This window comes from Kogia breviceps, chromosome 13 (assembly GCF_026419965.1).
Source record: "Kogia breviceps isolate mKogBre1 chromosome 13, mKogBre1 haplotype 1, whole genome shotgun sequence".
In the NCBI taxonomy this organism is placed as follows: Eukaryota; Metazoa; Chordata; class Mammalia; order Artiodactyla; family Physeteridae; genus Kogia; species Kogia breviceps.
In genome coordinates, this window is record NC_081322.1 from 77,902,439 (window position 1) to 77,924,852 (window position 22,414).

At 46.4% G+C, this 22,414-nt stretch overlaps 1 protein-coding gene across 3 annotated transcripts in view; it reads left to right on the forward strand.

Annotated features, from left to right (window-relative positions):
* ESR1 (estrogen receptor 1) overlaps positions 1–22,414 on the forward strand; it is a 290,300-nt gene that overhangs the window by 233,342 nt on the left and 34,544 nt on the right. Inside the window, exons 7-8 of one of the 3 annotated variants that reach the window (XM_059035882.2) lie at positions 6,373–6,556; positions 10,956–11,870. The exons of 1 other annotated variant lie outside the window; for it this stretch is intronic. In XM_059035882.2, coding sequence (XP_058891865.1) covers positions 6,373–6,556; positions 10,956–11,190 — 419 coding nt within the window. In that variant the 3' untranslated portion in view covers positions 11,191–11,870. Of the gene's footprint in view, positions 1–6,372; positions 6,557–10,955; positions 11,871–22,414 lie in introns of those variants that run through there. One more of the 3 variants, XM_067011038.1, reaches the window with a different exon arrangement.

Genomic DNA, 22,414 nt, shown 5'->3' on the forward strand with positions numbered 1-22,414 from the left:
TTCATGTGATGCAAAGGGAGTAAGGCAGTAATTAACACAATCTGAAAAAAAAAAGGAAAATAATGTGCAGAAAATAATAAATTCAGGAGTCAGATTAGCATACAGTAGTCCATCTGTACAGTTGCCAGGGGTGGGCCACAAATTTGGCTCTCAGTTTCCTTTGCTGGGCCAAAGCAAAGGGAACACATTCTATTATAAGTTCCACTGGCTTTTAATAAAAATAAAATAAAATAGACTAGTTGTTCCACATAAAAACTCTCCTTTAGGCACATCTCGACAAGGTCTATTTCTCACAACCAGCACTCGATAAAGATTATGCAACTGAGAATTCGGGTGTTTTATTCTCTGATAAGAAAGTAGGGTGCAGATATTTGAGGTTGCCAGTTAAGGGAAGACCCATATATTTTGATAATCAGCTGGGCAGTTGTTAGGGATAAAGGCCTCCTATGAAAATTGTTAACTGTGTACAGGGTCTGATAGGATGAGCTCAAGCCCTGACCATTATACTAACAAGAGTGAAGGTCAGGCCTGGGCCAAGGCATTGAGACTCAGTAGGGTTCATAATGTGGAGCAGGAAGTATTCAAATGCTGTTTCATCTCGTGATGTTCCAGGTCAGCAGTCTAGTCTCCAGTTTGCTGGTTCTGGGTCATTTTCCTCCCTGAATGTCTGGTGCAGATATCCAGGTGTGCTCTGTTTACTGCTGCCGTGTAATAAATTACCCCAAAACTTAATGGCTAAAAGAAGAAAAAAAAGGGTTGGATTCTATTAGTCATGGATTTGGATAGAGCACAGAGGGCATGGACTGTTTCTTCTCCACCATGTCTGGGGCCGCAGGTGAGGGTCATCCACTGGGAGCAATTTGATAGTCGTAGGCCAGAGTCTTCTTAAAGGACTTCATGCACACGCTGGCGATTGTTGCTGGCTCTTGGCTGGGACATCAGCTGGAGCTGTCCACTGGGATGCTTATCTGTGGCCTTGGCTTCTTCACTACCTGTTGCACTGTACCCCTTACAAGGCGGTGAGGGCTCCAGAAGCAAGTGTCCCAGATGACAGGCAGAAGCTGTATGCCTTGTATGACAGGCATGTCATACCTCAGAAGCCAGGTGGCATCACTTCTATTCCATTCTGTTGATTGCAAGCAAGTCATGGGTCCACCCAGACTCAAGGGAGGGCCGTAAACCGCACATCTCCATGACAGGGGTGCCAAGGTCACGTTGTAGAGATGCATGTTGGATGGGAGATACTGCTGTGGTCATTTTTGGAAAACAATGCTGCCCCAACGTGTGTAAAGAGCCACTCCCTGCTCTGCGTTGTTGCTCCGTTGTCTTTGCAATGCCAGGTGAGAAAAGGTGAGATGCAGGGAAACAAATTCAGCCAGAATGTTTTAACCTGCCTTTTCTGGGAAAAAAGTAAAGCCCTCAAGGCCTCCTGAGACCAGGCTAGCTCACCTGGACTAGGAGTTCCGCATGGGAACTGGTGAACAAACCCCTTTGTATTGGATAGGCTGCACATTTTCCATCAAGTGTCTCTTCAGACTGTCTTCTTCTTGACCTCAGAAAGGTAGTAATTGACTGAAGAATAGGAAAATCAGAACCCTGGCTGTTTGTTAATATATTACAGAAGGCTCCTAAGCAATAGAGATTCATAATGGCTTCATCCTAAAAGGTATAAGGCTAGGATACTATTTATTACAAAAAGTAAAGACTTTCATATATAAAACTGAGACACATGGATGCCACTAAAATTGTTTTTTTGGTTTTTTTTTAAGTTCACATTTGAGATTTCTTTTCAGGCCAATTAAATCAGTTCATCAGTTTCACCACCTGAAAGCATTCAAATCATTAAGAGATTTGTCTTTTGGGCTTCCCTGGTGGCACAGTGGTTGAGAATCCACCTGCCGATGCAGGGGACACGGGTTCGTGCCCCGGTCCGGGAAGATCCCACATGCCGCGCTGGGCCCGTGAGCCATGGCCGCTGAGCCTGCGCGTCCGGAGCCTGTGCTCCGCAACGGGAGGGGCCACAACAGTGAGAGGCCCGCGTACCGCAAAAAAAATAAAAATAAAAGAGATTTGTCTTTTGAATCTGCTTGAATGCACTGATATACCAAGTATTCACCTTCAAGAAAATCTATTAGATTTCACGAAAAATTACACTAAATTGAACAGCCTTACCAAAAAGTTGCAAGACTTTTCACTACAGTTTTTCATCTGGAGTAGGATTAGTTCCGTAGGACACTCAAGAAAAAAATCCTTCATTGTTTGGGAGCGTCCTGCGCATTGTGGGACATCCAGCTCAGCCCTTCCCACTAAGTGGCCTCAGCGACCACGAGCTGTCCAACACCCCACCAGGACCAGCAGTGCCAGGACGAGGAGCCGCAGTCAGAGGTGAAGGCTGCAACAGATGCAGTGCCTGTGAAACTGTCAGCCTTGAAGGCAGTTATGCGCAAACACACCGCTCGGTTGTCGAAGCCATTCCCAGCAGCCCACCTTCAAGGCTGATCTGCCGATGAATCCCTGGGTCATCCGTGAGCCAGATCCAAAAAGAAGCTCTTTTTTATTCCAGCTGAACGGCAGCTTTCTGGCCTAGACCACTTACAGCTGTGGGTTTGAGAAGTTTTCTTCACTCCCTTTTTCCTTTGAGTCATTCCCGTTGCTTTTCTGGTCAAGCTGCTAGACATGGAATGACTGTCCCAGGGTCCCTTGTCACATGCTTCCTTCTGGAAAAGACAAAAAAGAAAATGGCCTTACTTGAAGACTTTGTCCTCGAGCATCTGGTGAGCCTCAGCCTTCCTCCCTTCTCCGGGAACCCTTAGGTGCGCCCCTCAGTGGAGGTCGGTGACCGGGCGTGCAGGACCTTGGGCTGGGCTAGTGTTTCCCCTGGACACAGTCACATGCACCCATGCACTGCCGTGTCCATATCTGCATTCCTCCAGCCTCCAGAAGACTCCATCATCTGGAAAAGTGATAAAGGGAAGCGAGGGTGTTCCTGTGGGATGGAGCAAAAAGGAGGAAGGGAGGAAGAGAGCGTCCAAGCAGAGAAAGAGAAGGAGGGAGAGAGCAACAGCAAGGGCCACTGAGAGCCCCGGAGGGAGAAAGGCTGACATCTCTTGTCTGTGGGGTCCCCATGCCGTCCCGCTCCCCGTTCTTTTCTGCCACCCGCTCTCTCCATAGGCTCTTCCTAAAAGCTCCCAATGTTGGCTGCAAGGTTCAGAATATGTAGAGGCTCAGACCTGCCAACGGCACTTCAAGACTGGATAATGACATACAGATTGGTTTTTTTTCCATCTTTGGGATTTGGAGCAGCCTGGGGAGTTGCAAAAGCCTGCCTTGTTGTAAGACTCTTTCTGAAGGCTCGCACTGTCTGATCACTGGCTCCACGCTGCTGGGAACACTGGAGCGGCTGTCCAGGGTGGCAGGGACCACCTGGGATATGGAAATCACCGGGAACCCTGTTTGGCTTTTGCCAGAGCACCTGAAGCATTCTGGGAATTCGGATTTCTGTTGTTTCTCTCCACCGGCCCCTTAGGGGCAAAAGGCAGCAAACACGGACCACGTGTTTTGCCAGAAGAGGCCACGAGGAAGATGGCTGCAGTTGTCAATGATTGGCATTTCAACAGGACTGTATATTTATTTTGAAGTATATTTGCACGGCTAGGAAGCATCTCGCGAGGATGAGATGATAAGCTGTGTTGGTGCCAAAACAGGACTAGAAAAACAGGCTGTTCTGAGAATGGCTTGCATCCCGCGAGTCAGTGTTAAGAAAATCCTTCCTCCACGGGCAATAGCTGCTCTTAAGACATTAATGCTTAAGAGAAAATAAGGCTGGGAATCCCTATCTCATGACACACCGTCCGCACACAGTAGGTTCTCAATGAGAGCGTGCGGGAGGGGGGGGCCCATGGGAGGATGGGGAACCATCAGCACAAGGGAAAACCACACTCCCCAGAGCCCGAGTGCCAAGGCTCTTACCCCCACAGGAGAGGGCAGGGCGCAACGCAGGCCCTCAGGACGCCCGTGGCTCTGCACAGGGTGCCCTCACCCTGTCACCTTCCCACGCGGGGACGTGGAAGCTCCTTGGTTCTGGGGTTTCCTTGAACAAGAATGGGATTATTGGTGAACGAGGCCAGCCTCCTGGGTGGTAACAAAAAAGGAATTTGGTAGGAAACACATCATCCAAGTTGGATTAACTCAGCTCTGTGGCCTGGGCAGGTTCCCAGGACATCCAGCCAGACGCAGGGCCTCTGAGAGACGCGAGGCGAGAATGTGTGTGATGACATGAGGGCAGGGAGAGGCGTGGCCGTGGGGCCCTGCAGAGGCTGCCCCTGACCCCCCAGCCCACTGGCACACGCCTCCCTTGCCATCCGTTACCTGCTGGCCAACACCAAGGCCACTAGGCATTTGCCTATTTTTCTAGCGGACACAGTCTTTATCAGAAGCCCACATGGAACATAAGTCATCCAGCAATTTCTTTCTCATCCCACCGCCTGTCCACTGCTTGCTCGTTCTGTGCTCAATTTCCTTTGGATCAGAGTGCCTCTGGGTATCAAAACGACATTATCCTATTCTACTGCCTGTAAGCCAAGAGCCTGACCATTCTGGTTTTGCTATTGTTGTATTTGTTTTAAATATTAGCCCTTTTCCATTCCAGGCAGTTACAACTGTATTTACTGTAAGTTCCTCTGTTGTGGGTGTTTTCCCCATTCCCAACCTACAGGCTGCTGTGTGAGCAGTAACTCGTCACTGCGTTACAAGTACAAAGTCGGGGATTCATAAACTTGGGGGCCTTTAACTTGAAAATACCAGTGAGGATGGGGGGAGGGGAGGAGAAGAAATATACCTGTGGGTGGGCCAGTGGGCTCGTAAGACCAAAAACAAATGTTGCTAAATAGACGTATATCTTGAGAAAAATACCGTGCCATCTGCTCCCTGCAAGACGATGCGTTTGGGTAGGATGAGCTGATTTCTGCAGTGTTTACTTGATAGAACAGCCGTCGTTGTGGTCCCAAGACAAGAATACTCCATCCTGCCCTCCTTTTGCTTTCAGTACTTCTCACCTCTTTATCACTCACCTTCCTCTGCTCCTTGGGCTGAGGTGACAAGTTAAGTCAAAGAGTCAGGATTCTTTCAGTTGCAAGTGACAGAAACCCAACTAACACTATCTTAAGCCAACAGGGGATTTATGGATTCATGTGTTAGAAAGGACATTAGGGAAGCTCTCAGGTCAAATGAAAAAAGTAAGAACCAGGACCTTATGACAGGAACCAGGATTTCTCCCCTTCCCTCCCCTCCCCCCCTCCTGCCCCCCCCCCCCCCCCCCGCCCCGCGTAACTATCACCTCTGCTGTCCTTGCTGGGCTCCATCCTGCAGGGGGAGCTCCACGTACCTGGAAGATGGCGCTTACACGTCCCACATTCTCATCCTCCCAGTGCCTTCGCCCTAGAGGAAGGAACTTCCGCCCACAACTTCCATATACAAGCTCGGAAAAAGCTCTGATTGTCTATCTCGGGGCTAATACTATCCAAAAGGATAGAGTGACCTGATTGTCTAATTTCAGCCTTGAGTCTACCTGTGGCCCCGTGAGCAGGATTTCTTACCAGAAGAAAGGCAAGAGGGGAACAAAACAAAACAAAACAAAAAACATGCCTGGCAGTGAAATACAGCAGTTCCCGGGGTCCTGTCCACCCTTCCATCCTAAACCTTTCAGCTGAGGATGAAAAGTACGAAGGCCCCAAAGCTGACCTGAACTGTAACAGCAGATTAAATCCTAGCTGGAAAAATTGCCCGTCAGTCACTTAGCAAATCACTTTCGCTCTCTGTGCAGCTCACCGAGAGGTCACGTGTCTCTAACGTAGAGTCCCCCTTACAAACCCGGATGTAGCGTCAGCACACTGGCTCATTCTCCACTCTGCTCCATCCTGTCGAGTTTGCTCAGCAGGTTAACGCAGCTCTCTGCCCTTCGGTTTCTTCATGGGAAAAGGAACAATAATGCCTCCTTCGCGGAGTTCTCATCAGCGTTAACAAGATAGTTAGCGCTGGTGACAGGCGTGTCAGAGGAGAGATGGATGGTATTAACCATCACGGCCGCAAGGCGAACAGTGCCTTTCCGGGGAATCTTGATGACAAATCCTGGAAACTGGCTCCCACACAGGGGGCCACACGAGTTTCCTAAACGTGGGCTCTCACACACGTATATTCCTAAGGAATTTTGCATGGTTGCCTGGACCGAATAGATCCCGAACTTCCCCGTTGCCGGGTGGGGGCCGGGTGGGGGGAGGGCCACTGACTCAGTCCTACGTCCTACGCACATGCCCAGCTTCCTGGACCTCATCCTCTTTGAGTTTTCTCTCTCTCACTCTCTCTCTGCACATTCAGGAGTGTACACATTTCTGTCCAGCACCCTGAAGTCTCTGGAAGAGAAGGACCATATCCACCGTGTCCTGGACAAGATCACAGACACCTTGATCCATCTGATGGCCAAAGCGGGCCTGACTCTGCAGCAACAGCACCGGCGTCTGGCCCAGCTCCTCCTCATCCTCTCTCACATCAGGCACATGAGGTGAGGCGTCCTTGGGTTTCCCATGGGAGAGACGTAAAGAAATCAAGCCCCCAACAATATGTTACAGCTGGCCCAGGAAGGGCTGATGCCTGAGAACAGATAGCACACTCGGGACGGTTCCCGGCCCATCGCATAAAGGCTGTGGGAGGATAGCAGAGGTGAAGCAGTAACTCTGTCTGCGGTGTGGGCGGGTGTCAGAGAAGCCTTCAGAGAGGAGATGATACTTACGCTCAGTTTGGCGCATGCGCAAGATGTCAGCCGGGGAAGCGTGTGCGGCCTGCAGCTCAGGGGAGGAGGGTCCCGTTGGGTTGTTCTCTCCGCCGCAGCCAATCAGGGGAAGTCTGCGAGCACACCCGTCCTCGGAAAGCACTGCGGACGTCCATTACTGTTCCTGTGTCGCACGCTCCTTACTTACAAGTGGAAATTCTAAATGAGAGGCTCTGGGTCCAAATGCCTCGTGGATGGTCAACGTTGACTCCCCCATCCCTCTCAATCCATTCTTGTCACCCCCGTTGCCATTACCCTCGCCCGAGCCACCATCACCTCCTCCTGGATTTCTGCCCCAGCTGCCTAACCTGTCCCCCTGTATTCAACACAGAACCTTTCTAATGCATTCTCCACAGTAGAGCCAGTGTGATCATTCTGATACCAAATCTTAGCACATTGCTCTCCTACTTGAAGCCTTGAAATGGCTTCCCATTGCTTTTAGATGAAAGTATAAATCCACTAATTTTGCTTATATTCCTTCTTATGTTCTAGCCTTACTTAACTTTCAGGACGTCCTGGTATCCTGGGCTGTAGCCCCCATCAGCTGTTCTCTGAGTCAGGGGGGACTTCCGCTTCAGGCTGCAGATGGGCTGCGCAGCTGTGTACCTCCTCTGGGCTCACGCACACGTCTGTGGGTCAGCTGATGGAGGCAGGGCACAGATGGGAGACTCTGTATCTAGCTGCAGGCCTGAAGGTTGGCCAGGTGACTACCCCGTGTGCCTCTTGCCCTCCTTGTAGCCACGGGAGAGCTGGGACATGTTCTCCTCATATTGGTGGCAGAGGCACAAGAAAGTGAGTCTGTTTGGGGAAGTGCATTTTAATCTTTTCGTTAAGTCATGTCCACGAACATTGGCCAAGCAAGTCACGTGATAAAGCCCAAAGTCAAGGATCATGGACACATGGCACAGAGAGTGAATCTTTCTGAACACTAAGCTAATCTATCATAGCTTAGATATGACTCCTCGCAGGAAGCATCTCCTGACCCTTAACACCTAGGTGAGATTTATATCCTGTTCTGATTGTTACTGCTCATTTTTTTATCTTTCAGCACCATTAGACTGTAAACTCTGTGAGGCAGTTATCACAACCCATTTTGCTTACTCTGTGTACCCAGTACCACCTAGCATAGGGCTTGGCACGTAGTAACTACTCAATAAATATTTTCTATAGAAGGGCGATAGCAGAGGAAATAGAGCCTTTCTGTGCCAGAAGGTAAAAGTGGCCTTGTTTCCATTCTAAATGGCTGGCCAGAGGCTTAGTGGGTACCATTCCCGTGAACAGAACCCAGCCTGCAGGGAAGAGATGAAGAAAGTATCAGATTCTTTACTCCAGAAAGGCCACAACAGTGAGGTGAAGTGATGACACTCCTGCATGATGAAGTCTCTATGACTTTGGGCTTACACCAGAACCCCAGGAATGAAAAAGAGATACTGTTTCTTAGTGGCTATGAGGGAAGGGCCAAAGTGTCTAGAAAGAGTTAGATTAATTTTTAAGGGGTCTTCAGACCTTGAGACTGAGTCAAATGGCAAGAAGTTCATCCCATCAAAGTCCCAGGTGTCTCCTTTTCTGGAGATAACTTTGCCAACTGTTGGCTTCTTGAGAAAATAAATATATCTTTCTTTCTTTGTATGTCCCACAGTGATGTATATGGAAGTCTTAACATGTAGTATATGCTGACAACATTACTGAGTGAATGAGTGAATAAATGAATGAATGAACAAATTACCCGAGGTTTTTCCTATGACTTTGAAATTCACAAATGATGGCTTTCACCTGCCAAAGTTGGGGAGAAAGTGACTGCAGTCTCTGTTCTCAGGGAGTCCCCAAGAATCCCTGTGTCACAGATGAAGGACTCACATTGGCCAAGTTGAGTAGGTGACTGCATTTGGAGTACACATTTTCAGTCCTTTCCCATCCATTTCTTTTGATGACTATTACACAGAGGGAAGAGGGGGATAGATCAGAATAACATAATCCCCCACCAAATTTCCTGACCGAGAGAGTAACCTTCCACTTGAAGAAAATGTATTAGCTCTCCTCCAAGCTAGGAATTTCACTGATGTAGAAACCATGTATCACAGATGAAGGGTCTTTTTTTGTTGGTAGGAATTGCTGAATTTTCAAATGCATTAACTGCTTGTCAGCATTAGCCAGCCTAATTAGTTAATACCAAGTATATTTGCACTGCATATGCAGGCCTTGCTAGTTTTACTGGCAACACATGGCCAAGGGCAACGGCAGCGTGAGTTCCTGTTGGAACTGTGTGAAGAGCTGGAGAGAAGTTGCTATTCTATCGCAAGCTTTGAGCTTTCTCTCTCTCACTCTCTCTCTCTCTCACACACACACACACCCACATACCAACAGCAATATTATGGTGCCTCATTACAGCCAATCTAGATCACGGAACTCTGTTGTGTTAAGCTTGGCCCTAGCCATATGTTGCTATTCAGAGCATTTAACACCAGATTTCATCTGATGGTAAATGTGATTCATTAGGTTGCAAGAGGAAGACGGTGTCAGATCCAGGGGCATTTAACTTTAACAGCATTTTAAATTAAAACAGAAACAAGAAAACAAAATCCCACTGAAAAACGTAATTTAGGTGGTTGTGTTATATGGCCCGAATCACTTTGATGCTGTGTTTTCATGGCGCGTCTCCAGCTAGGGCTGACTGTTCCCCTACTGAAAATGCAAATCTTTTTTAGGATGTTCTTGGTCTGTCTACTCATGATCCTTGATTCTTTTTAAAGAAATGTCAAGCTAGAGAATAGTTTTGTTTTGTTTTGTTTTTTCCTGGTGGTAGTGTTGTGGGGACAGAGCAGAGATGTAGCTGGTGGAGGACGGGGCTGGGGGTCGGGGAAGAGTGGTAAAAGGAGAAGCGCCATGTACATGCATTTCCCTAGGTCCATCTATCCCATATTTTCTGAGCATTTACCACGTTCTTGCCACTGTTGGAGACCTACAGGATGGACACATTGCAGCCCCTCACCGAACTTGCACAGTGTGAGTTGGGATGTGGGTTGGCAGTGTGTGTGTGTGTGTGTGTGTGTGTGTGTGTGTGTGTGTGTGCACGTGCTTATGGAACAAGAATAAACAGACATACAGACAGACATACATAGGAGAATTTCAGGTTGTCATAGTGCTGGGAGAAAAACAGTAACATGAAAGCCAACGGCTAAACCTGCAGGGCCTTGAGCCGAATGCCACTGGGGTCATGGAAGGCCTTTCAGAGCAGGTGGCATTCGAAGATCTGGGGGAAGTTCATCCAGGTGGGAGGACAGCAAGTGCAGATACCCTGAGTCTGGAAGTCTTGCTCTGTTTCTTTAGGGCATGAAAACTAGGGTGGATAAAGGGAGTAGGTTAGGGAGAGAGGCAGGACAAGCCATGTCAGTTGGACCTTGCATAGCACAGACAGAACTTTAGATTTTATTCTGAGTTACATGGGAAGCAACTGAACAGTTTGAAGCAAGGGAACTTGAACGGTTTATTGCACATTTAAAAAGCTCTTTCCTGGGGCTTCCCTGGTCGCGCAGGGGTTGAGAGTCCGCCTGCCGGTGCAGGGGACACAGGTTCGTGCCCCGGTCTGGGAAGATCCCACATGCCGCGGAGCGGCTGGGCCCGTGAGCCGTGGCCGCTGGGCCTGTGCATCCGGAGCCTGTGCTCCGCAACACGAGAGGCCACAACAGTGAGAGGCCCGCGTACTGCAAAAAAAAAAAAAAAAAGAAAAAAGAGCTCTTTCCTGGAAATCTAAAAAAGTGGGGATATATGTATACGTAACTGATTCACTTTGCTGTACGGCAGAAAGTATCACAGCATTGTAAAGCAACTATACTCCAAGAAAAAATAATAATAAAGTAAATTAACAATTTAAAAATAAATTAATTGAATTAAAAAAATAAAAACTCTTTCCTACATGGTAGCCTATCTCATCTGTTCTCTTTTTAGATGTAATTGTGATAGAGGGAAAGAGAGTCACCTGCATAGTAAATCCTAAACTGGCTCTTTAAATAGGAAGAAAGGTTGGCATATCAGTGTCGCTGGGGTTTTTCTTACTTGCCCTTCCTCGGCATTTCAGCCGTCCTGGATCTGGGGATGGTCTAAAGTGGTCCTGTCTGTGTCTTCCTGCCCACAGTAACAAAGGCATGGAGCATCTGTACAGCATGAAGTGCAAGAATGTGGTGCCTCTCTATGACCTGCTGCTGGAGATGCTGGATGCCCACCGCCTGCACGCCCCAGCCAATTTCGGGAGCGCACCCACGGAGGACGTGAACCAGAGCCAGCTGGCCACCGCCGGCTCCACTTCATCACATTCCTTGCAAACGTATTACATCACCGGGGAGGCAGAGAATTTCCCCACCACGGTCTGAGAGCTCCCCGGCTCCCCCAGGGTTCTGAGGATCCCCGTCGCACTTTATCCACGTCATACATCACCCTAGCCGACTTCTGCCCCTGCACACACTCTGGCATGCACCCAGCGCTGGCTTTCTAATATGGGTGGCCATTCATTTGCTCGCTCAGTTCTAAGTGGCACACCTTCTTTTGGGAACAGCCAAAGGGATTCCAGGGCTACTTTCTTCGTAACAGCTCTCTCTCTCTCTCTCCCTTTGCTACCTTACTCAGCATGAGGGTTCCCTTAGCGTTTCATGACTGAGCTCTGTCTACGAGCTGGGCTCAGATGACTGTGCACTTTAGCTACTTGTGACCCAAGGCCTGGAGAGTGGACATTTCACCTCCGTGAATGTGAAGCACTTTTTAATGGATCTTATTTAAGCATAAGCCACAGGAAAGAATTGAAAGTGGCTCCTTTAATTGCTGACTTGGAGAAAGCTAGGTCCAGGGTTCATTATAACATCCTCTTCTTGTATTCCTATAGTAACATATCATTTTATTAAAGTCAGACCTTAAAGCTTCTGCTCTGTTGCATGGCTGTAGCAGAATATCTGGTGATTGTCCGCCCACTTCCCCTATAGGAATACAAGATGCACACAGGGAAAGAAGAGCCCCTAATTGTCAAGACTTTGTCAACTAAATACACTGCACCTTCAGATTTGCTGAATGCTTTACCATTAGCTTTTTTTTTTTTTTTTTTTTTTTTTTTTTCTGTATGCGGGCCTCTCACTGCTGTGGCCTCTCCCGTTGCGGAGCACAGGCTCCGGACGCGCAGGCTCAGCGGCCATGGCTCACGGGCTTAGTTGCTCCGCGGCATGTGGGATCTTCCCGGACCAGGGCACGAACCCGTGACCCCTGCATCGGCAGGCGGATTCTCAACCACTGCGCCACCAGGGAAGCCTACCATTAGCTTTTGAGAGCACTAGGTATATAGGTCATGGGTTCCAGTTAATTCTTGCTTCCCATGGACCCATGGAAAACAGCAAGTTGATCTCAGTTAAGTCACCTCCACATACACCAGTTTCTTTGTGAGAGATAAATTCTTGTTTTTTGGTTTTTTTTTCATTTTATAAAAGAAAGCCCTCTCCCCCCAGGACTTGCAGTAAATGGGCTTCAGGACCTGTTCTGGTGTGATCTCACTCTTACCAGCAGAGGGCGCTCTGCTTGGCTCTTCCTGGTGTGTAACTTACAAGGTGAATTAGGTGTAGTGCCCAGGCTATGACCAAGGGCCGTTTAAATGAGCAGGCACCCTGGTGACACTTTTAGCCCTGGAGCACTGGGCTGAATAGTAAAGGTGCATGATTCTTGTAGGTACTAGAGACCAAAGAGGAAAGCAGGGCAGAAACTGGATAAAACAGTGAGGCTCAGGGTGGCCCTGCCACAGGCTGCAGCCACTTAGGAGTGCTACTGGCAGACCCCATACTGCACTGCGGGGCTGCCCTGGGGTCCATGGGGCAGTCCTCCTCTTCCTCATTTCCCCGCATGGCCCAGGTTGGAGGCACACTCTGGGCGGGGGAGGAGGGCCAGGACTGGAGCGCTCCGTACTCAGGCTGCCTGGGGCCTGGTCAGACCACACTTGCCCTTGGTTGTTTAGAGCTCATCCAAAAGTCAGGGTTTGGCCTTGAGGGAAAAACAAACAAACAAACAAACAAACTTCCCTAGAGTCTATTTCATTAAACTTCATAAGCCAAGAGAGCAAGACTAGCATCGGGCCATAGGAATCCTTAAACCTATAGGCTAAACAAGAGAGGCCTACTCCAGCCACAGGGCAGATTTCCCTGGGTCTTTGCTTCTCTAAAGCAATTATGGATTATTTCCCCTTTTCAGCTAAAAAGAAAGTTTGGTTTCCTCTGGTGACCGCATTGTCGGTAACTCAAACCCCAGTGATAGGCAACGTGTTAGCCAACAACCCAGCCAAGCTTCTAGGGCTTCTCTTGGGATGCCTGTTTCAAAAGTGGATTTCATCCATTTCCAACGACCCAATCAGTGATTACCAGAGGACTGGGAACCTGGGAGGGCCAAAAAAAAAAAAAAAAGTGTTTTTCACAAGTGCATCTAAATTTGGGGGCAATTTTATGTATCAATATCTGCAGTAAGAATGTTTAGAACATAATTCTTTTGTTGTTTTTGTTTAAGAAGCACCTTATATAGTATAATATATATTTTTTTGAAATTGCAATGCTTGTTTGTCAGACAACTGAATGTAGTAATTCTGTTCTGGATTTAATTTGACTGGGTTAACATTCAAAACCAAGGAAAAATGTTTACTTTTTTTGTATTACTACCTTGTGATGTAGTCATTGATGCCTAAGGCCTGGTGATTATTCATTTAAATGAAGATCACATTTCATATCAACTTTTATATCCACAGTAGACAAAATAGCACTAATCCAGACGCCTATTGTTGGATACTGAATGATAGACAATCATATGTAGCAGAGATTATGCCTGAAAAGGAAAATTATTCAGGGCAGCTAATTTTGCTTTACCAAAATATAAGTAGTAATATTTTTGGACAGTAGTGAATGGGTCAGTGGGTTCTTTTTAATGTTTATACTTAGATTTTCTTTTTAAAAAAATAAAAACAACAAAAAAAATTCTAGGACTATAGGTGATGTAATACCAGCTAAATCCAAACAATAATCCAGTGGAGGGTTTTACATTATTCATCTGAGATGTTTGTATTCATGTTAAGATACTACTGCATTTGAAATGGGGCAGAGAACACCTGATGCTTGGTATGTTAGCCCGGGAGTTTCAAGTCATTTTAAAAATCTCTTCTTATTTGAAGTGCCACTAATGGACAGCTGATACTTTGCCGCTGACATTACTCTTGGGTGTAGGGAATATGCTGTATGTTTCCCCCCACTCTGAGACACTTGAAAGTTTGAAAGCCATGGTGGATCGGGGTGGGGTGGGTGGGTGAGGGTAGGGTGGGGAAGTGGGTTTAGGAATTTGAAGAGTGGGAAATATTGTAATAAGAGTCTTGAAAGTATTTTGAAGCAGGTCAATACTGGCACCTGGGGTATGCACCAGGGTTCAATATTTCACTTGTGCCCTGTTAGCCGCAAATAAGTGGCTGTATCTGACAGCCATTCAGATATAATGGCAGCTTGAGCTCTAGGGAAGACCTAGTGGCATCTGCAGTACAGTCCAAGGAATAGCTAGTGGTCTGTGTGTCTTTTCGCCATTGCCTAGCTCCAGGCTTGCGGTAATGATTCTGCAATGCTGTCATGCAACAATCAGAGAGGCTAGTTCATCCAAAGAGCAGACCCTACGGAGGCTGCAAAATCCAGCCCCTAAGGCAGTGTAGTCGTTGATTAGATTTCCCTGTTTAACCTTTACAACGATGCTTAACCACGCCATATCCCGTGCCTTCTGGGGGCTGAACAGATAAGGGACTTACTGATCTTAATCCACTTCTGACCCCATGAAGATGTTCTTGCGTTAAAATCGTATACACTGAAATGGCCATTGATTTAGGCCGCTGGTTCGTGAAACCAATTCCAAATCCCTTCCGATTCATACTTCCCAACTCTGAGGTGGGCTGTGGATACTGGTAGTGATCACTAGGACCATAGTAATGTCTGAAATTCACAGGCAAATTTGCTTCCGGAAGCTGGTTGTTGGAAAGACAAACAGAGTCATACACGGCTTCTGAGACAACCGTGATTCTCTTTGGTGCAAGTCTTGGGAGGATGACTCAGATGGCACTGCACGCCTCTGGGATGAACTCCCCGAAAACGTACCCTCAACTGGAGCAAATGACTTTAACTGTAGTCCCAAATATCCACCTTTTCATTAGTGTTATCTCTGTTTCCAACTGCAGTTCCTTTCCATTTGGATTAAAGTGAGTGTGGCCTCTTTCTAAGTCACTTAAAATTGTTTTCTAAGTACCTGCTGCCTCTATCGTGGCACTTCAATTTGCACTGTCTTTCAGAGATTCAAGAAAAATTTCTATTCTCTTTTTTTCTTTTGCATCCAAATGTGCCTGAACTTTTTAAATATGTAAATGCTGCCATGTTTCAAACCCATCTTCAGTGTGTTTTTACAGAGCTGTGTACCCTGGAAACCACATACAGCCCCATAAGCAGGTGCCTGAGGCTCGGACCCCTTTGCATTCAGAGAGGTCGTTGGTCATAGAGACTTGAATTAATAAGTGACATTATGCCAGTTTATGTTCTCTCACAGCCTATAAACAATGCTTTTCGTGCACTACAAATTCTTCAGTGTAGAGCTCTTGTTTTATGGGGAAAAGCTCAAATGCCAAATTGTGTTTGATGGATTAATATGCCCTTTTGCCGATGCATACTATTATTGATGTGATTCTGTTTTGTTGCAGCTTTGCTTTGTTTAATGAAACACACTTGTAAACCTCTTTTGCACCTTAAAGAAAGTAAAGAATCCAGTGGGATGCTCAAGCACCTTAAACAATTTTCTCTACCTATGTGGTGTTCAAATAAAGAATTAAATGGAAGACGTTTGGTTCTTTTGTCAGCTCCCTTCTTGCGGGTGGTTCAGCACTGGCTGCCCAAGATCGGGGATCAAGGTGGTGACATGCATCTGTAGAGCACAGTGAATTCAGATGATCAGTCTCATGCCAGGCTCCCCTCCAACCCCATCTACCCCCCAACCCACCCACCCCAACCCAGGCACAGAAGGGAATGTGTGAACCTTAGAATCAGGCAGTCTTGGCCATACTTCTTGGCTCGGCACATACAAGTTTTATGAACGTCGGTCATGAATTTTCAGAGCCTCTGCTTCCTCATCGACAAAATGGTGATAGTAACACCTAATTCACAGGGCAATTGTGAAGATTATATGAAGTGCTCATTAAAATAGTAGTTGTTTTCTAATGCTTGATCCCAACGCCTTCTTTATAGGGAAGAAGAACGAACGAGTGAATGGATAAATGAATGATCTGAAACTTACATAGTTGCTCGGAAACCCCTCCCCCATCGTGCACGCGAAGCAGGAAGGTGGTTCATTCCCACCCCACCCCACCTCTGGTTTCCGTTTCACGACTCCCTTCGCTTTGCAGAGATACCTGCTTATTCTCTTTCCCCCATTTTCTCTGTGATTTAACTGGTGAATTGGGGGGTGGGGAAGGAGATAATGTGACTAATTGGGAGGCAACATAATTCGCACCTAGGCTCTGCAGCTAGATTAGTCAGTTTGAATCCTCATGCTACCATTTATTGGGTGACTTTGGACAAGGTAATTTCCCTGTGCCTCAATTTCTTCACCTGTAAAGATGGATAATAGTGCCACCTGCCTGGAAGTGTTGCTGTGAAGACTACACAGGTTAATTCACAGAGAGCATTTAAGGACAGCAGCTGGCACTGCTTCCCCCTTTCCTGAGTCCTCTCCAACTGAGTGTCTGCACTCTCTTCATTGGTAGGATGAGTTTAGTTTTTTCATTGTTTGAGTCATTTGGTTTCCAAGAAGCTTATTTTGTTTTCTTGTTCTATTATCCCTGCACAAGTTCTTCAGTCCAGATTTTCCTTGGTTTCCTCATATCTAAAATGTAAATAAGAACAATACCCACTTCATAGGGCTATTATGAAGATGAAAAGAGAGAAATGTCTCAAGTGCCTGGTATAGGACCTGCCCATAGAAAGCTCTCAATACATGTTAGCCATCATTTTTGTAATGGTTATTATGCTCTGTGAGTATTTACATTTAATGGAATCATTGATGGGACTGGATTTAAATTTGCCGTTTTGTTAGTGCTGCTTTGCACATGTCTCCTGTCTTTTTCATTCCTCTATTCCTCCTTACTGGCCCCTCCTTCGTTTTGGTTAAATAAATATCTTTAGGATAATATTTTAATTTTTGTTGATTTTATTTTACTATTTTACAATTATTTTCCTAGTGGTTGCTCTTATACTATGCATCTTAACCTATCACAGTCTATTTTAGATTAATACTAACTTAAATTTGATACAATAAAATAAAATTCTTTGCTCCAATATAGCTCCATTCTCTCACTTCTCCTTCATATCATTATTATTGTCATATATATCTATATATGTTATAACCCAACAATAAAATGTTATATTTGTTGGCTTATACAACTTTATATCTTTTAAAGAAGTTAAGACAAGAAGTGAGAAAATATATATATTTATAGACTTTTTAATATTAATCAACATATTTACCATTTTCAGGGCTCTTCATTTCTTCCTGTGGATTTTATTCACATGTCTGGTGTCATTTTTTTTCAGTCTGAAGAAATTCTTAGAGTGTTTCTTGTAGGGCAAGTCTACTAGCAATGAATTCTCTGTTTTTCTCTGGTAGTGTATTTATTTCACTTTCATTTTTGAAACATTTTTCTGGATGTAGAATTCTTGGTCATCAGTTTTGCTTCGTTTTGTTTTGAGCACGTTTGAGCACATATCACCCCCACTGCCTTCTGGCCTCCATTGCTTCAAACCTTTAGATGCCCACCTGTATCTGATGAGTCAGCTCTTCTTTGCTACTTTCAAGATTTTCTCTTTGTCTTCATTGAACAGCACGACTATGATGTGTTTAAGTGTAGATCTTTCTGTGTGTATCCTACTTAGGATTCACTGAGCTTCTTGGATGTATAGATTGACGTTTTTCATCAGGTTTGGGAAGTTTTCAGCCGTTATTTTTTCAAATAATTTTTCTTCCTCTTCATCTCTCCCCTCTCCTCTGTGACTCTCATTAAATACAGGTCAGTACATTTGATGTTGTTCCACAAGTTTCTGAGGCTCTGTTCATTTTTCTCTTATCCCTTTTTCCTCTCTCTGCTCTTCAAATTGGGCAATTTCTATTTACCCATCTTCAGGGGAATTGATTCTTTTCATCTGCCATCTTGACTCTGAGGTTGACCTCTTTCAGTGAATTTCAGTTATTGTCCATTTCAGCTCCAGCATAATACTTGAGTTCTTTATTCTTATAAACTCTATCTTTTATTGAGAACCCCTATTTGTTGATTCACTGTTGTCATACCTTAACTCTTTAAACATGATTTCTGTTAGATATTTTAATGCATTCATAATAGCTGCTTGGTGTCACTGTCAGCTAAATCCAGCATCAGGGGAGACACATAAACAATTTCTTTTGACCTTTTTAATCACTGAGTATAGGTTACATTCTCCAGTTCCTTTGCGTATCTCATAATTCTTTTATTGAAAGCTGAATGTTTTAGACACTATGTCATAGCAACTCCAGGTTCAGATCCCCTTAGAGTGGTTTGCTATTGGTGCTGTGTTCCACTGTTGCTTGTTTCTGTGTTTAGTAACTCACCCGGGTTAAAATGGTGAAATTTGTCTCTCCAACAGTATTTGGCCTCGGATATTTCTGCTAGGTTCTTAGATTATTCTTCTCATTTTGGTTTTCAAGTCTGACTTCCGAGGAGCTGCCCCAGTGTCTGTATAGCTTCATGATTATCTAGTGACTGAACAGACCTTTCCCAGCACCTGGAGCCAGGAGGACTTTTATCCTCGGCTGATGAAACTGCATGTGGACAGGGGAGCACATTTGGTTTTCAGGCTGTTTTCAAGTCTGACCCAGCTTTTTGCCTGCAGGGTCAGACTGGAGTGAGGGGGGAAGCTGGGCACTTTCCAGTCTCTGCTACACATGTCTGCAGCCTCAGCCAGGAAGGCACCTGCTATAACCACAGCAGCACCCTGGGGCTATTAGAGCCTTGGTCTTCCCTGCTCATCCACCAAATCAAGTGAGCCACCTGAGACCATGGGTGGGGGGGTGGGAGAAGCCCCTGCACTCACCCAATGCTCAGCACTTTTTAAAGAGTAAACATCTCTCATATTGCTGTATGCCTTTGGCCACTTTGCAGAGCGCTGAAATGGTTGTGTTTGTCAGTTTTGTGCAGCTTTATAGTTGCTTTTTGGAGCAAGGATTTACCAGTCTTCTCACTGGGCCATCCCTGGAAGCCCCCGTCTCCACATACCCTGTCCGTTGTCTTATTATCCTTCTGGGGCTACTAAGGAACAGAGCTGTCTAGAGGTGCCATGTGTTTATTTCCAGTACTCGGCCAGCTTTGGAAGAACGTTTAGCAATCTGTGGAACTTTTAAGTCTATCTGTTGGAGTTTGTCAAAGTTGGAATGCCTGATCGGGAGTAGATCCACCCACACACTGACTCCAGATCACACTCTCCAGTGTGATCTGTTCGTAAGCCTTTGGGGACATTTGCATTCAGAATTGCCGTATTTATTTAATTAATTTTATTTATTTATTTATTTATTTTGGTCACGCCACGCAGCTCGTGGGATCTTAGTTCCCCAACCAGGGACGGAACCCAGGCCCCCTGCAGTGGAAGTGCAGAGTCCTAACCACTGGACCGTCAAGAGAATTCTCACGAACTGCCATATTTAGATTTGCTTCTCAAAAAATTCAGAAGGGATGCTTTGGGGCAGCAAATTTTCTAACTTGTATTATTTGGACTATGTGCATTACAAAGCTAGTTTTATGTTCACATTCATGGTTGCTTAAGAGTGCAATATTTGGGGCTTCCCTGGTGGCGCAGTGGTTGAGAGTCCGCCTGCCGATGCAGGGGACACGGGTTCGTGCCCCGGTCCGGGAAGATCCCACACGCGGCAGAGTGGCTGGGCCCGTGAGCCGTGGCCGCTGGGCCTGTGCGTCCGGAGCCTGTGCTCCGCAACGGGAGAGGCCACAACAGTGAGAGGCCCGCGTACCGCAAAAAAAAAAAAAAAAAAAAAAAGTGCACTATTTGTAGCTACCACTGAAAGACTAGCACTAAGGCCAGGAGAGAGATGTTCATTCAAGAGAGAGATACATTTTCTAACAGAACTGTCTACAGATAATCTGGGACACCTGGTTTAAGGTACAGGTGGGGAGAATTCCTTACAGCAGGAAACATCTCTGCATGGGCTGGATAACCTCCAAGCCAAATGTTGAAGAGATTCTTGCAGCAGATGGAATGATCTTTGATTTTCCTTTCAACCCTGAGTCACAACACATGCAGGGTCACACACACACACACACAAGTACCATTTTGGGGGTGCTTCACTATGCCAGATAACAGCTTCATACACATTTTTCCAGGTCATGCTTACAGCTATGATATGAGGGTAGATATATTATTATTTTTACTTTACAGATGAGGAAACTGAGCATTAATATAGTTACATAAGTTTCCCAAGATCAGACATCTCGTGAGCAGACAGTGGATCAGTCCTCCCGACCTGAAACATAATTGGCACTTTCTAAACTGGGGTTTGGGCTTCCTAGGGGTTACTTAAAAGTCACAGAGTACATATGAAATTGTACTCAACATCAGAGAAAGTGTTAATTTTTGTATTTAAACAAGCTTTCACATTTTATGAGTAGAAAGAAAAATTCCCATGAACTTTTAAGGCAAAATGTGACTCTTAGAAATACGCCGCTTGGGCAGAGGATGCCTCATGTTATACCCTTCGACTTCTGGAGAAATGTGTCCCCCTCTCTCACTAGTGGGTGGGCCTTGGGTAGGAAAGTTTGAGAAACATTTCTTCTGCTAATGCCCCTGGAACTTGGTGCCAGTGTTCCTGGTTTCTGAGGTCACCCAGGCACCCTTCCTGCCCCTGGTTTCTGCCAGGAACAGTGGGTGAGCTGAAGAGTGATTTTCATCTGTCCCTTGGCACCAGGAGAAGCTCTATTTCTAGCTGCTGACCTGAGACACTGAAGTCAGAGGCAGTGGCACCCTCACTGGCCGCAGGGCCTGTTTCAGTGTGACAGGACGTGGGCCAGGCTCGCCCCCTTCCCTTGCCCCAACACCAGCTCCTAGCTCACAGCCCAGGAACAGGACCACGGCCCGCGTCTCAGACACTTGGTACCTGTAGAACTGACAAAATAGGAGGTTTCATCCTAACTAGATGAAGGTGAAAACAACAACAACAACAAAAAAACACACAAAAAAAACTGCAGCAAGGAAGCACTGGACGCAAACATTTAAAAAAGTGATTTCGAAACGGGGTGGGATAACGTCAGGGGCCAGGCCAGCTAGCAGCAGAGGAAGGGACTCCAAAGCGTCCAGCTCCAGACCCTTTGCCAAGAGCCAGTCCCCCAGAAGGCCCTGGAATAGACAGTGCTCTGGGCGCCTTCCCAGACTCAGCGCTCCGCCAGCCCCGCCCGCAGCTGCGCAACCTGTCATCAGACGTGTTTTCACTGAGAAATCAGTAATTGTGGGAAAGGCCAGAGAAAGGTCTGTGAGCTAGTAAACATTTTACCGGCTGAATGAATGCAGGCTCAGTGGGGTGTAAGCCGTAAAGATTCCTCAGTACTTCCAGACTTATAACCAGAAGGGGCACGTGTCAATACCGAGGGGACCAGACCACGGGCTGGAGGGGAGGCGGGGACAAGGGAACAGCACAGTCAGCAGGGGGAGATCCTGCCACCGCCTCTGGGAGCTGCCTTGCGTGTCCTCCCAGTCCCTTAAGGACACAGGTGCAGATGGAATCCGGGGCTCAACAACGGCAAAGAAGGCATTTCCTTCAAAATGAGGGGAAGGGCTGAAGGGGCCAAACTGGGGCTGCTAGATGCTTCACTAAGACTGCATTAAAAAGCTAGAGCTTTTTAAGAGCTAGAGCTAAGAACCCATTCATTCAGCTTTTTTTTTTTGCGGTACGCAGGCCTCTCACTGCTGTGGCCTCTCCCGTTGCGGAGCACAGGCTCCGGACGCGCAGGCGCAGCGGCCACGGCTCACGGGCCCAGCCGCTCCGCGGCACGTGGGATCTTCCCGGGCCAGGGCTCGAACCCGCGTCCCCTGCATCGGCAAGCGGACTCGCAACCACTGCGCCACCAGGGAAGCCGCCATGCAGTCATCTTTGACTTTATTATTAAATATTCAGAAACACCCATTAACAATCCTTACAAGCCAATGTATTCTTGAATGCAAAAAAAAAAAAATGTATATAAGGGAAAGCATTAGCAAGTTTATGAAAAGACAGGAGGTTTGGATAGAGAAGTTGGTTTTCAGTACTTGGCAGTATTGGTACCAACTGCTTGTAGCCCAGGATCACGAGAACCTGAGTCCAGGAAGTAGAAAGACCCGGATCCTGAAGAGAGAACCCCAGGTGGCTCTAGGCTTATTCCTGTAGGAAAAGCTGCTGAGCTTTGGCCTTGGTTTGAGAAAGTAAAGGAAAGCCCGTATCAGAGAGCTTAAAGCACTCTAGGGATTTTTTCATTTATTTTCTATGATTTCATAGAGGCAG